Source organism: Egretta garzetta, unplaced genomic scaffold (genome assembly GCF_000687185.1).
Source record: "Egretta garzetta isolate BGI_Z169 unplaced genomic scaffold, ASM68718v1 scaffold143, whole genome shotgun sequence".
Classification (NCBI taxonomy): domain Eukaryota; kingdom Metazoa; phylum Chordata; class Aves; order Pelecaniformes; family Ardeidae; genus Egretta; species Egretta garzetta.
In genome coordinates this window covers 1,722,067-1,737,126 of record NW_009259310.1, presented here as the reverse complement: position 1 = coordinate 1,737,126, position 15,060 = coordinate 1,722,067, and the positions used below count along the sequence as shown (strand labels likewise).

At 52.2% G+C, this 15,060-nt stretch overlaps 1 protein-coding gene across 1 annotated transcript in view; it reads right to left on the bottom strand.

The window, feature by feature from the left end:
- LOC104124031 (DNA polymerase epsilon 3, accessory subunit) overlaps nucleotides 1-13,480 on the bottom strand; it is an 18,080-nt gene extending 4,600 nt beyond the window's left edge. Inside the window, exon 1 of the mRNA XM_009636334.2 lies at nucleotides 13,461-13,480. Within this exon, the coding sequence (XP_009634629.2) occupies nucleotides 13,461-13,480 (20 nt within the window). The remainder of the gene's footprint in view (nucleotides 1-13,460) is intronic.
- Nucleotides 13,481-15,060: the final 1,580 nt, after the last annotated feature.

Here is a 15,060-nt window from a genome sequence, read left to right as displayed (position 1 = left end):
GGCTGGGAGCCCTGCGGGCCGGGGGTCGGTGCCGGGGGCAGGCACTTTGCCTCCCCGCAGGTTTCGGCCTCTCCCCGCGGTGCCGTGTGAGGGCAGGATTTAAAAGCTGGGCAGAGGAGGTGCTTAGGGCCAGGGTTTAGTGGTGGGATGGCAGGGTTAGGGGAACAGTTGGGCTTGATGATCTTAAAGGGCTTTTCCAACCAAGTGGTTCTATGATTCTATGAAAAGCTCTGGAGCTACAGGATATAAGGCCAGGTTGTCAGCCTGCCATGACCTAGGATGTACCCATACCTGAGGACAACCCGATTCCTCCACAGTTGTGTTCTGTTAACTTTATTTCACACTGTATACATCCTCAGTGTTTTGTTTTTTTTTCTGCTAAGTTAATTTGCACAAGTTTTCTTTTTTGCAGAGAATTTAAATAGATGATACCATCTTCCTGGTCTCCCTGATGGAGTGGTTATAAAGATGATGACTGCAGATGTGAGTCAGTGGGATGAAATTATTTGTGGTGTGGTTGCTTATCAACATCCACGTTGCTGGAATGCGCTAAAGAAAACTGAGGAGGGACATCCTTGGATCAGTTTCGGAAACTCTTTCAATTTTTAGAGCATTTTTGGAAAGGGAAGATGAAGTTACGGTTAAATTCTGATTTTCACTAAAGAAGGGAAAAGAGCATTCTTACTCTTGAGATAACTAACTTGGAGTCCTAGTGAAGTTAAGGCAGGTTTTGGGTTTCACGTGAGGTAGCTAGTCATGTTGGGCACTGATCACAGATGCTTAGATTTTTAAAGCTGGGAATGATCTGTAGGTTGCCTAGTCTGACCTGTATAATGTGTGACTTCACCAGAATTTATCTCTGTAGCTTGTTCAAATAAAGCCTCTCAACTTGGATAGCAGACGTCAAGAAAGAGAGAACGTGTTACTTGCCTTGGCAGGAAAGTATTTCCCATGGCAGGAAATGGCTTGTTAAATTTAAGTGCTCAATTTCCGACATGATTTTTTTCCTCATGTATATATGTTCATGCAACCTCACTCACTAATGATTTTATTCCACGTGTGGGCCTCAGCGACGTGCTTTCGTTAATCTTTGTAAGTGAGGTTTGTATATCAGCTGTCTGGAGCTTGCTTTGTATGCTCACTGGTCACGTCTTGCTAGCGTGTGCCTGTAGGTCTGATCTCCTGTTTCACCAAGTGATTCATCAATACTAGACAAATGTTGCAGTCCTGTCCTTAAAGTGTTTTCTGCTGGCTTTCAGTGAGAACTGGATCACTATGGACAGATAATTAAGAAGGAATGGTTGTACTTGCCTTTCAAGAATTTCTCAAGATGTATGGCAGTCTGACCATGTGCCCTCCTCCTCTGTAGCTGGGGAGAGCCCTTCAACGACAATTCCAAGCAGCAAAGTGGCTGTTGGGGTTGTGGTAGCCTTCCTGCCCTTGGAAGGAAGGTTTGGGGCTCTGCAGGTCCCACGCGTGGCTCAGCAAATGCTGTGGTGCGAGGGATGCGTTTTTGGCACTTAGGCCCTGGGCATGAGCTCTGCCTAAAGGACAAACAGCAGTTGCTATAAGGTAAATTCTTGTTTGCTTAGCTAGAAATTCTGGCTATTGTTAAGTGGAGCCATCGTGGCAGTGCACTCTGTAATTATCAGGTCCTCGGTGTTCATCTTTACTTTTCTTAGACGAACTTTCAATGCTGAAAATAGTAAACATCTCCCCCAGCCATTCTTCAAGGAGGTGGATTAGGTTTTCTGAGTGTCACAGGACTCCTTCCACCTCCGCTGCGCCCTCTCTTCTGTGTTCTCCAATTCAAGGAAGCTCAGAAGAAGATACTGATGTCAGGAGAATTATGCCGAAGGCCCGTCTGTGAGTTTCAAGCCTGCAGTAAGGGTGGGCACTCCGATGACAGCCTGCTTGTTTTTCTCAGAATTTCACAAAAGTTTACACATTTATGGTCCAGCTGCAGCAGACACAGAACCCACCAAGTAGTGTTTGTACTCTGCAGAATGCACTGTTGGTACAGATGGGTTTGAATCTCACTTAACTTCTGTGAAAATGATATTTCAGTATCATCATGGCCAAAGAAATAATAATAATAATAATAATAATAATAATAATAAAAAGTACAGATTATTCCTGCATAGAGTAGTTGTTGTGGAATGCCTGTATTGTTTCCATCATTCTCGAAGCCGTGTTATGCAATGGGTGTGAGACAAGTCCTGTAATGAAGAGGCTGTTACTGCAGATGAACCTCTTCCTCATCTAAGAATGGGGGAGGAAGCATGCCCGAAGGTGGTACACAGGCAAGTTGATGTTCTGATCTGCAAAACCTCTGCTCTGGGCACCGAAAACAATCCTGTTGGGTCTGCTGGGAACACTCTCGGATTGCAAGATTAAATGTAGGCATAAAGCTCTGTCAGGTCTGGAGCCTGCAAATCCGTAAGCGTGTTCCTAACCCCTACAGGCTGTGAGTCACTTCACACCCTTCGTCTGGTACCTGGATCCACCCTAAGCGGCTGTGGAGAGCGAGCTGTCACCTGTGGTGAGTCAGAGGGGACAGCGATGTGCTCAAAGCCAGAACTCAGCGAGTGCCCTGTTCACTATCGGTGTTTGTGACAGAACAGCGAGGGGCCCCATGTTCACAAAGCTGAAGGCAGGGACAGGGCTGAAACCAGGCTGGCTTCAGTGGTGTGGGACGTTGTACAGGGATTTGCAGTTGTTTAAATTTCTCTGGTAGAATGTCCATGGCTGCTCTGCTTTTCTTTTTTTTTTTTTTTTTGTTGAAGAAAAATGAATTTTAAACACTTGATGGTATCCTTTTTGAAAGCAAATAAGCTTTTAGTCATTGTATTTTCTAAATTTTCATAGAATCACAGAATAATTTAGGTTGGAAAAGCCCTTTAAGCTCACCAAGCCCAACCGTTCCCCTAACCCTGCCATCCCACCGCCCTTGTGGGGAAGAAATTTTTCCCAATGTCCAATCTAAACTTGCTCTGGCACACCTTGAGGCCGTTTCCCCTCGTCCCATCGCCTGTTCTCTGGGAGCAGAGCCCAACCCCCCCCAGCTCCCCCCTCCTGTCAGGCAGTTGTAGGGAGCGATAAGGGCTCCCCTCAGCCTCCTCTGCTCCAGGATGAACACCCCCAGCTCCCCCAGCCGCTCCCCAGCAGCCTGGGGCTCCAGACCCCTCCCCAGCTCCCTTGCCCTTCTCTGGACACGCTCCAGCCCCTCCATGTCCTTCTGGGAGTGAGGGGCTCAACCAGCATTCGAGGGGTGACCTCACCACTGCTGAAAAGCGTACTTCTCAAGTGCATCTGTCCTCAAACTTAGCTCTAATGTCTAGAATCATTCCATCTTTCCTTTCCCTAAAGACAAAGTAGGTGCTGCAGTGAGGAGCCGGGTTCCCAGTGGAGTGCGCTACCATGTAGGTGTCACTTGGACACTTCTCCAACTTCAGGTCTAAGGTTAGATCATCTCTGACAAAGGCCTCCAAATACAACGGTTTCATCCTCAAAATATCTTCCTGGGATCCTTTTTTAACATAAAGTAATTCAGGAGTTTTGACTATCAAAAAATTGCCAGCCTAAAAGTGTACTGATTGAGTGGACTTTCCTGTCTGAGCTAAGAAAGATATTTGGACAAATTATGTGTACCAGACAAGGAGCTATTTTCAGCTGCATGGACCAACTATTACATTAATGTTAACTTTGTTAATTCACTTTGGAAAGTGCTTTGAAAAGGAAACCTGTAGGGTAACCTCTAGTTTGCCTTTCATACTGTTCTTTTGGATTTGTTTCACCACAAATCTTGCTTCTGTTTGTAATTGCCATTCAGAAAGACCTATTTTTCCAGGCCTGAACTCTGCAGCCAGGACAGACATTATCTCCCCTGGACAGATGAACCTCATGCTCTTTAATAACACTGTAAAAGCGAGTGCTTCCAGCTTGGAGGGAGGGGAATGCCTTTCTGATTGCAGGTAATATAATCGTTGTGAGAAGATATGTGCAATAATCAGGCTATGCTCTGCTAATTGATTCCAAATGCAAATTAATCCACAGAGGTGGCTTAAAGTGGCCACGTGAAGACTGAACTAACGGTCTGCCGCCGCCCAAACAGGATCCAACTCCTTCGGTGGCTGCAAAACGTGCAGCGAAGTCGAGTTGTCCCTACTGTAATGGAGAGTCCTTGAACTGAAAATCATTAGGGGCTGGACAACTGTTTTGGGAAAATGTCTCGTGCCTGCTCTATTCTCGTGTCCTCCCCTGGGCATCACCTTGTGAGCGCTGTCAGGGACAGGATACTGAGCAACACAGCCCTTTGTCTGACCCAGTGTGTCTGCTCTTATTTTCTTAAATATTCTTGAATTCTATTGGGAAAAGGTTCTTCCCTGGGAGGGTGGTTGGTCACTGGAACGGACTCCCCGGGGAAGCGGTCATGGCACTGAGCGTGGCAGAGTTCAAGGAGTGTCTGGAAGATGCTCATGGTCATGTGATTTGATTTTAGGCGGTCCTGTGAGGAGAGGGGAGTTGGACTCGATGGTCCTTATGGGTCCCTTCCAGCTTGAGAGATTCTATGGGACTCTGTGCCTGCTCCCATGCTTGGGCAAAAGGGTGGAGTCGGGATCATATCGTTATGGGGAGAGGAGGAAGGCAGCTGCCCTTTCAGCAGCTGCCTTCAACTAAGTTACCTTAATCTGAACACTGAAGTGTAGGAGAACCTCGGTACATTTTATTTTACTTCGTGCAGACCAGAAATGGGGCTTCACCACATGATGAAGGAGATCTCTGACAGCAAAAAGGGCAGTTTACGCCTTTCCATTGTGCCATTTCTGGCATTTGATCTCTGTCCCCCCAAAAATATGCCCTGGCCATACCATCTGGTACACCAATGCCAGAAACAGTTACTTTTCTGTGAAATTAGTGAGCTAAGCTGGTTCTCCAAGAGGTTTAACAGTGCCAGACCCTGGGCGAAGACCAGGAAACCAGCACCGGGGTGCATGGTGTCAGCTGGCTGATAGAGCAGCTCAACCATTTCATGTACCTTCAGACTGTGCGCACAGTTCAGCCCAGGTGACAGGCAGTAACTTTTTAAGCTGTTTTAATTTAATTACTTTGATCCATATGACCGTACTAAGGCCAAAATCATAATTCCCAAGAGATCTTTTGCTATATTGAAACCTATCTCTTTTATGAGAAGTGTCACTACAATTTTTAAAGACCCAGCTTGATTATTATATTATTTTGATTGAATTAAAATAAATCAGCAACAGGTTAATACTTAGCACTTGTCAAAATCCAGTCATCCACAGCAGCACTGCAGGCTCAGAGGAGCATAGCTCTTGAAGCGCCCAATTGTACCCTATCTGTACGCTAGCTCGGAGTCTTTCATTTTTCTGCTTCTCAGCAGGGTTACCATTCAGGCAGTGGAAATGGGGTTGTTGAGTTGGTCCCAAATGAATGTCAAAAATATCAAAAGTCTGAGCTGAAGCAGTGTCAGAGTAACATGTAGTAAGGTAAGAGCTCCCAGTTCTGCACGCAAGGCAGCAGGGTCTGAGAGCAGAGACTCAGCATCGCAAACCCAGAGACCAGGGAGCCCCAACGTCCGCAAGAAGCGTTTCAGGGAGCCCCAACGTCTGCAAGAAGCATTTCAGGGAGCCCCAACATCTTCAAGAAGTGTCTCTAAGTGGCAGCAGCTGCTCCAGTGACCTGTGGGACCAGGTGGTCCTTGTCCAGGGTTGCTGTACCTTGCCACTTGCTGTTGAAATTTTTGCTGTACTTCCACTGGATTTATTTTTCTTTTTGCATATGTTTCTGCTTGACCTAGGTTGCCTTCTTGATCAGCTGTAGTGGGCCCCGGGGCTGCTGCAGAAGTAGAGCTGGTTATTCAGATCAGACGTCCTCTAGGAGACCGGGAATGTCTGGCGGTGCTACTCTTTGCTAGCGTAATTGAGGGTCCAGAGCACGTGGGGAAGAATGTGGTGCTGTAATTAGCTGTGCTTTTACTCAGGTCAAAGCCCGGGAGATGGGTCTGTGTTAAACACCTTGCCTCTCAAAGTCCCACTGCCTTAAAGAAATGCAAAGCCAAGGACAAAGCTGTGACATGGTAAGATAGTGAGGTGTTTGTGTAGTGTTCCTAAATTAGGTGTGTGCCTGGCTTCTTCTGCAGGCTAGAAATGGCAAAAGGGAAAAAGGGGAGGGGAACAAAACCCAAAAAGAAGAAAACAGTTTATTGCGACCCATTGGTGCTATGTGGTCAGTGCCTCCTCTCAGCCTTCTGAGAGTGAATGATTCTGCCGTGTTCCTGAGGATAACCCACGGGTTGCCCTAATTGCTGGTATCCTCTATAGCTGCTGTTCCCTCGCTGTAAAGGGTGACAGTGGGAGGCTCTGCCAGCCTCTGTAGGAGAGGTTTTGTACAGGATGTTTCTGGAGTGGTCAGGAAGCATTGCTGTGCCTTGAAGGGATCCCTTCTGAAGCAGCCAGGCAGTTTCTGCAGCCTCAGAGTGTTCCAGGCAGGTGAAAATCTTTGAGAATTAAAAATAAAAGAGCTGTTTGCTCTCCCACCTGTGTATCTGCTGTGTATTGTCGTGGAGAGGAGCTGATTTACGGAGCAGCTCCAATACAAACCACAGCCTGGTCGTAGCTGCCTTAGTCTGAACAGTTTCAGCCTTAGCAATAGAAAGGGGAGAGGGCCAAGATGAACTGTTCCCAAGTTAGCAAGCTTGGCCCTGCTAAGAGATGGGCACAGGAACAAGTGTGTTGTGTGTGCAGGCTGCTCCGTACTCTGCATTTCTTGTGAGCAGCCCAAGAAGTTTGCAACAGCTCCTGCTCCTGTGGAATTTCTTACAGATCCTTTGCCTGCCGTAGAAGTACTTGCTGTGCTTTAAGCCACAGGCATCCCAAGTTCTTACAGTAACACCTCACCAGCGAAGAGGCCAAGAATTGCTGTGGGTCAGTCCCTTTGCACGTTCAGACTGTTAATTTTTTGGGAAAGGGGCAGAGAGAGAGATTTAGAAAAGGGATGGATCAGCTGAAGAAGTTTGTTACCCAAAGCTATGGGTGAAAAATGCCAAACACATCAAGTCCTATAAAGGTGCAAAGACAAGGTTCTTGTAAAACTCTGGGCACTGCAGAGACGCTGGTGTCTCTGCAAAGCAGCAGTGCTGAGCGGAGTGCTGTGCTGGGATCCCGTGCTGGCTGCGGGAGACACCGCAGGAGGGGATGGATGGCTTTGTGCAGTGGGCAGCAGCAGCACATGAGCCATTTGCTAACATCGGCTCAGTGCTAGCCTAACCCCCAGCGCTGCCTTTGCTCCCTGCTGGGAGGTGCAATTTTGCAGGTGCAATTTTGCAGTAGTGTGGAGTCCCAGGTGCGTCTGCCCTGGGAGCCTGCCTGTGGTGGGAGCAGATGGGGCTGCAGTTTGGCAAAGGCAGCAGCAAAGACTGTGCCGGGGCACGGCGTGGGTGGTGCTGTGGGTGGCTCCCAGATTTGGGCTCCAACAGGATGCGCAGACTCTGGGATGTGAGCAGAGAAGGAGCGGCGTTTCTACAGACACTGTTGCAGCAGTGGAAACCTTTCTTGGGTCCCTAAAAGGATTTAGTAATCAGCCAGTCTGCATCTCTGTTGGGTTCCCCACTGGCATTTTTCAGGGAATGGTTCAGCCGTGCTTGCTGCAGAGGGGCTGTGGGACAGGAGCACCCCAGCCGTGCCCTGTACTCGGTGCTTGCTGTAGACCCTGGGGGCGAGGGGGCTGCAGCAATCCCACCACTGGGAAAGGGCTGAATGTGCTTTGCTAATCCCAGAAATCTGACTTTAGGATTGCCCAGAAATAGCCCAAATCCTTTCTGTTCCAATCCTTTTACCATCTGGGAAGCCAGGTAATTTTTCCCAGCCTGATTTAATTTCTTTAGTTTCAAAGCCAGCTTCAACCTTCTGGGTTTTCTGTGTGCACTTGTTACCCTTTTGCCTGGAATAAATGTCTAAGTGCATGTTTGTGTTTGAATATCCAGCCAAAGGCAGATCCCAGTGCTGGCAAACTGAAATTTGTGACGGAGAACTGTGTTAAATTTTAAAAGAAAGTCATTAACTCCCAAGCCAACAGGCTGAGTGTGCAGTTTGCTGGAGACTCTAATAGAAATGCAGGTTAAGGTCAGTCCCCAGGGGTTGGAATCTTAAGAGGGCAGTCAGAAAGAGTCGGTGCCGCGCTGTTGGGAGCCAGTAGAGAAAGGGGCCGTCGTAGGCGCCACCGCTACCATCTCTTCCTGGCATGCAATTTAATTTGTAACTTCCAAGTACTGGAGCTCTGCTCCCTTGGGACATTTGTATGCTGGTTTTTCCCCCCCTCCTTTACAGTGGTGCCAAGGTCAGAGGCTCGTGGCAGCTAAATTGCAGCTTGAGCACAGGACGCTGGTGCTTGGAGGTTGCTGGAGAGTGTGAACATCCCGCATGGGAGTCATGGAGCAGCTGGGGGAGCCGGGGCTCATGCGTGAGTGCTCAGACGATTTCTCTGCTTAGTTTTCAGCGCTGCTCTGTCTCCTGGGTGAAGGATGGATTATGACTGTGCGGGTGCCTGGTTATCACCACTGAAGGAGATCCTGGTGCTTGGCGGAGATGAGGGACTGGTTCTCCCACATGCCCTCTGGGGGGTGTTGGAGATGCCCAGCTCCTTGCGGGATTGTGTTTGATCCTGGGGCTCTGTGCTTGTGCGTTGCGCTGCGAGATGGAGCAGACTTGAATCTGCTGGGTTTGAGAGTTCGGAGTGATTTTGGTGGACAGTGAGCCTCAAGCTCACTGGGTGGAGGGTGTGGGGGACTCCCACGGCCTTGGAGTCCCGGAGTCCCACAGAGACTCTTCTTTACCTTTACTATTATTTTCCTTTTATCAGATATCCCTATCTGATGGGATTCTTTTACCCAAACCTATGAGACCGCCTGCTTTAGATAGAGAGAGTGCATTTTGCTCGTCCTGTTTGTCTTTCCTTTTGCCTCTTAAAAGCATTTTGCAATACAGATGTGGGGAGGGGATGCTTTGCGTGAGCCTGGGGAGCTCCCAGGAGACGCGGTGGGGTGTAAACCATCTCGTGCCCCTTGCTGCATGTGCTGGGGAGAGCTGCAGGCTTGGCAGTGCTGGAGAACAAGAGGAGCCGTGATCTCAGTGCTGTCATGGGGATGTGTGGCGAAGGAGATGGGGACGTGGCGAGGCTGGGCTGGTACGCCCTCTGCTTGCATTAACAAGGTTCGGTGTACCTGGGACTGCGGAGTGGATTGTTGGCTTGTTCCCTCTGCAGGACTGCTTGGTGTTGTGTGTCCTGTGGGTTGAGATGTGCTGCGCTGGTCATTGATAGCTGGGGTTGCTGTGCACTGAAATGTGCAATCCCAGACTGTATTTTTTTTTCAGGGGCAAGTAAATTTGCTGGGTTAAAACTTTAATTTTGATGGGTGGCAGATGGAGATCACCGGGAATTTCAGCAAATGGGTTTGACTAAACAAATGAGGGGAAGAGGTTTTGACAAGCCTGAAGGGAGGAACATTTTGAAGTGCCTTAGAAATGACCCTGTATCCCTGAGCAGTGCCCATCTGTGTGCTGGCTCCTGAGTGTTCAGGGCAGAGCTTTGACACCATTTACATCTGTCTGTGGTGCTCAGGCATCAACAGGGCTTCTGGGGGATGTGGCAAGGGGTAGATGGATGTTGGGAACAGTGGCAGGGTCCTTCTTCAACCCCCCCTGCTCCAGGGGGTGACAGCAGCACTGACTGTGACCCCAGGCAGTTTGGGGCCTCTCTTCTGGGGACCTCCACCTCGATCTTGCTGTTAGACACAGCTGGAAGAGGCCGGTTTTGAGCCTCTGTGAGGTTTCTCTTCAGATCCCAGGGCTGGGCTGATGAGGGGTCCCCAGAGGGAGAGCTCTTGTAATATTCTGTAATATAAATACCTGTGGCTCAGTTCCTCTCCCAGGTTCATTGCCAGTGCTGCCTGTGATGGCAGGGGGTGAAGGTGAGGATGGGATGATGTGATGGGTTAACCCTGACTGGACACTGGGTACCCACCCAGCCGCTCTATCCCTGCCCTCCTCAGCGGGACAGGGGGGGGAAAAACACATCGAAAGGCTTGTGGGTGGAGATAAGGACAGGGAGAGATTACCCTGAGTTACCGTCATGGGCAAAACAGACTCAACTTGGTGAAATCAGTTTAATTTATTACCAGTCAAATCAGAGAAGAGGATAACCCCCCACCCCCGAATCTTAAAACACCTTTCCCCCACCCCTACCTTCTTCCTGGAGCGGCACAGGGGGATAGGGAATGGGGGGCAGGACTGGAGCCCGCTGGGCTCCCAGGCGTCACTGCCGAACGGTGGGAGGGCTGCTCGGCTGTGCCGACAGCTCCAGGCTGTGCAGTCCCCTGGGTGCAGGAGGCTCCAGCAACGCAGCATCCCTGAGGATGGATCTGGGTGCTTCCCTGAGTGGGAAGGTGACTCTCACAGCCCCAGTGGACTTGGCTCTCGGCCTTTTTTGCTCCGTTGATCACTGAGCTGCATATCGCAGCTTGCATCCTGGCTCGCGCCTCGCTGCCACACTGCAAGGGATAAGGAGGCGCCTGGCCCCCTTCCACCACGGGGCAGGAGTTTTGCGTGGGAACTGCCAGCAGAATGCCCTGCTAGGCCTTCGCAGGCTCTAAATATCTTAGGAGGCAAATAAAACAGCAAGTGGCATTAGCTGGCTGCTTGGCTGGGTGCCTTCTCAAGGCCCCTGCAGGTTTCTGAGGTTAGGGCTGAGCACTGCGGGGGGCAGGCAGCCCAAACAGAGCCGTGCTCTTTGTCTGGAGGCCTTCAGAGACTGCCGGGTTGTTATTTGTCTCTCCCCCGAGCCCAAAGGGGCTGCGATTTATGACAGTGGTACAATAGGTGTCTGTTGGCAGTGATGGATTGGGCTGTCCAGAGAGCATCCCTCCTTCCCTCCCTCGCTCACTCTGTCCTTTCTGTTGCTTTTCCTGTGGTTTCAGGCAGTTTTGCTGGTGTAAATTCAGCTGGATCAAGCCAGTGCCCCTGCCAGAGAATAAGCCAAACTCTGGGGGAAAAGGCAGCTTTTCTAGCGAGCAAACAGCCTTTCCAAGTTGCCTGCCTCTCTGTGCCAGGACTCTTTGGCTGTGAAGTTGGAGCTGGGGGGATGTTTTAGGGTACCTGAAGGCACTGGGCAGTGTGCGGTAGGTGCTGCGTGTCCTGGTACACACTGCCACGTCGTGGGGCTGAGTGGCACATCCTGGCTCTGGAGGGCTTGGTCTTTCGTCAAAATGATGCTTTTATGGATGGTGTGTGTGTGTGGCATTGCTCCATCGTGGGATGAGGGACGCTGCTCTGCCCTGCTGCCCTCGCCGGGCAATTAACCTGCGACTCTGCAGCTCGGGCTGTGTTTGCACTGGGTCTACAAACAGGCAACATAAGACACTCGTGCTGCACTAATCCTGCACCACTCCTCTTTGTGGAAGAAGCCTGGGCAGATGTTTCTGATCCTGAAGAGTTACTGGTCTGTGCTGGTTCTTCCACTCTATGCTGTGGCTGGGAGATGTCTCCATCGAGGCTCCCATTTTTTGGGTCTGTGCACTTTTGTCTCTATCAGCATGGGATCCTGTGGCAGGTTCCTGGGTGGTGGTTTTATGGCTGTGAGCGAGGAGGGGCAGACTGGTGCTGGTGTGTCACCTGCAGGGTGCTGGCCACAAGGAAACCATCCCATTCCTCGTTGTGCGGAGCCTCTCTGCTGCTCTGAGCCCAAGCACATCAGCAGGTTGAGGGCTGGGAGCTGGATCTGAGCCGGAGCCTTGCAGGACTCTCCTGAACACCCAGCAGTGGCAGGGCAGCATCTCTAGTGTCCTGGGGAGCTACTTACCGACAAATGAAGCCCTGACGGGGCTGGTTGTCTATTTTAAATAAAATAGACCAGTGCTGAGCAGAGCCTCTGGGATGCGGTTGGTGCGTGGCATGGCCAAGGCTGCAGCTGAGATGTGTGCCGAGGTGACTCCCTCTGAACACGGGTCTGTGTTCTGCTGTGACTCTGGATCTGGGGAATCGCCCTCGCTCCTCTCCTTTCTGCATGCAGGCAGGGCTGGGCAGTGGGGCGGTGGTGTGGGTGCAGGGTGCTGCCAGCACGTGCCACGTTTGTGCAGAGCTGGCCTGGGGAAGCTCAGTGCAGGAGACCTGGCAGCGTGGTATTCTGGGGAAGGCTGGGACAAGGTGGAGACATACCCTTGTGGCAGGTAAAAGCAAGGGTACTGCAGAGCCCGTGATGTGCCCTGTGTGTCCCAGCTCCCTGTCCTGCCGTGTCCTGCTCTCATCTCCTTTTTTCTCTGGCAGGGACAGGGCAGAGTCCCCAGTTGCTGGAGTGTCTGCCAGCCCCGGCGAAGGGGCAATGCAGGGCTGTACGACCCTCCCTGCAGAAGCAGAGGGGACCATCGGGGAGCAGGAGGAAGATCAGCCGTGCACAAGTGAAGGGGAAAGGTAAGTGACGGGGGTGTGAGAGGGGCTGTGGGCCAGCCAGGGGTCAGCCCTGGCCAGGAGTGCATGGAGGGGCAACCATGGGGAGAACTGGTGGGAGTGCGTGTCCAGCACCCTGGACTCTACAGGAGATCTTGTCCTTTTCTGTCCCAGAGAAGTCAATATATTTAGCATTACTTCAAGTGGACGCAGACTGGGAAATGGAGGTGCGTGCACAGCCCTGGCAGCACGTCTGCTCGGAGCCTGTGCTGGGCTGCACCCCTGTCTCTCCCCCCCTTTGCTTCACCATTCCCTGGACCTGGGGCAGCAGGACCTGTGAATCGGCCGCTCTCACCCAGAAATCCCCTATGGGGCTGATCCAGGCTCCCCCCGCTGTTGTGGACCCTGTAGCCTCACAGCAGTGCCACGAGGCACCGAACTCGTTGAGTGTGGCGTTTCCAGCAGCATGGGGTGGTGTGGGAGCACCTCCTCTCTGCTGGGGACTCTGCTGGAGATCAGTCCCTCATAGGATCCTGCACCATGGGGAGCAGGGCTGCATGGATCCATGGGTGGGAAGCAGAGTTCTGGGGCAGCCCAGGCTTTGGGGAGGTTGTTTTTTTTTTTCAGAGAAACCATCTCCATCTCTCCTCCACGCTCTCCAGACCTTGTGCTCAGCTCTGGGTGCCTCCTGGTAAGCTGTGGCGCAGTGTCTGGAGCCAGAGGGTGCATCATCAGCTCCAGATGATGGAAAGGGGCTGCTCTGGGGTCTTGCAGAGTGACCCCATGAGCCTGGAGCTTGCATGCCTCTTTCCTTGTCATATGAGAGCCAAGCAGGTAACCCATGCCCTGCCATCCCTCCTGTTCTTGGCTCACCCCCCCCAGACCAATTCTCCTGCACCCTTTCCTTGCCTGCAATAATTTCCCCAAAGTGCTGTGAATGCTGCTGGCCCGTGTTGCTCCGGTGGGACAGTTCCCCGGGCAGCGGAGCATGTGCTGGCAAACCTGATGGCACCAATGGTCATGGCGATTACTTACAGCCTGGCACGCTGCAGAGGAGAGGCAGCGTTGCAAGGTTTTCCCCTTTTCTCCCAGGAGCTCATTCTCGATGCATCAGCAGGGTGGCTGTGGGACGGTGCTGGTGTGAGTCTTGTGTCTGCAGGGGAGGGCAGAGCGCTGCTGGCGTCCTTGCGTGCGGCTGCGGCGTGGGGCTCAGGCCTCTTTGCTCAGGCAGGTGCGGTCCCCGTTCAAATCCGCGGGGCCAATGGGATCTGCGCTGTTCAAACGTGCGGCGGTTGGACGCGCGTCCCATGGAAACCCGGCTGCACGGCTGCCTGTCACTCCCTGTGTAAATGGCTTCTTGGCTTCCCCAGGCCCGGCAGGGAGGGCTCCAATTACTGGCTAATTAGAGGTGTTCTGCCATGGAGCCAGGCAATGTCCACAGAGTCTCGCTCTGCACCCGCCAGGCTGAGCCCCTGGGAGCTTCTTTCTTCCTCTCCACGTTCGGTAAGCGTTGAGCCCGCAGCTCCAGGGAGCAGGGGGTGCGCGCGGTGCCCGGGGGATGTGGCTGTGGCCAGTGTGGCACGGGGCGCTGCAGCAGGTCACGACCAAAGCCCAGCACTGCAGGAATGGGCTGGAGAGCTGCTCCCCAAAGGCTCTAACGCCGTGCAGCAGCCTCCTTGCTTCTGCATCGCTGAGCCGGAATAATACACAGCTCCATTGAGCTGGCGAACCAGGGAGTGCCCTGAAACCAAGCCGTGGCCGCTGAGGCGTGCTGCAGCGGTCAGCCAGATGCCGAATAGCCAGGTCATTTGCCCCCTGGATGGGCAGGAGCTGGGATTGCTGTGTGGGGCAGGCCAGGGCCGTGGCCCCTGTTAGGGCAGAGCCCCAATTTCCCTCTTTGCTCCTCGTGGGTCTTTCTGTGGCTGCCTCAGTTGTGCTGCATGGCCTTGAAGAAGCCCACGGGCAGTGGTGGCTCGGCTCTGCAGGCTGGAGCTGGCCCAGCAATGGCTGGGCTATGAGCCCTGTGTACCCACCATGCAAGCAGGTGAATTTGGCAGCAAATGTCATGGCCATTGCTTGTGGTCTGTGATGGCTCGTTAGCCGCCATCTTACACAGAGGGAAGCTGGGTGCCCTTTCTGGGTGCCCCTTTTTGAGCAGCAGTTTTATTTTAGAGCTCCTGTGAGCAGGGCAGGCAATCATGTGGGCTGCGGTTAAAGAGGCTGCGGGGTAGCAGGGAGGGTTACGTGAGCGGAGCGTGGCATCCCTTCCCTGGGCAGCCAGGGATACTGATCCTTCCTCCTTTTGGCTTGTAAGCATCAAGCTGCTGAGGACAGCCTGGAAGCTGCAATCCTCCTGTCTTTGTAGGACTTAGGCATGCCAAACGATGTGAGTTCTGTGGTGCCTCTTGGCTCTGTAACCAAGTCTGGGCCAAGCTTCATCTCTGCAGCTGTGGTTCCCTTCCTGGGCTGACCATCTTTGGCAAGATGCCATGTTGGGTGCTCTGAGGAGGAGAGCAGCAGTGGGACAGGGCAGCGCTACCCTCTCCATGTGGGTGACCAAGGAGAGGGTCTTCAACAGGGCTGGTGCCAGGGCCGAGGTTGG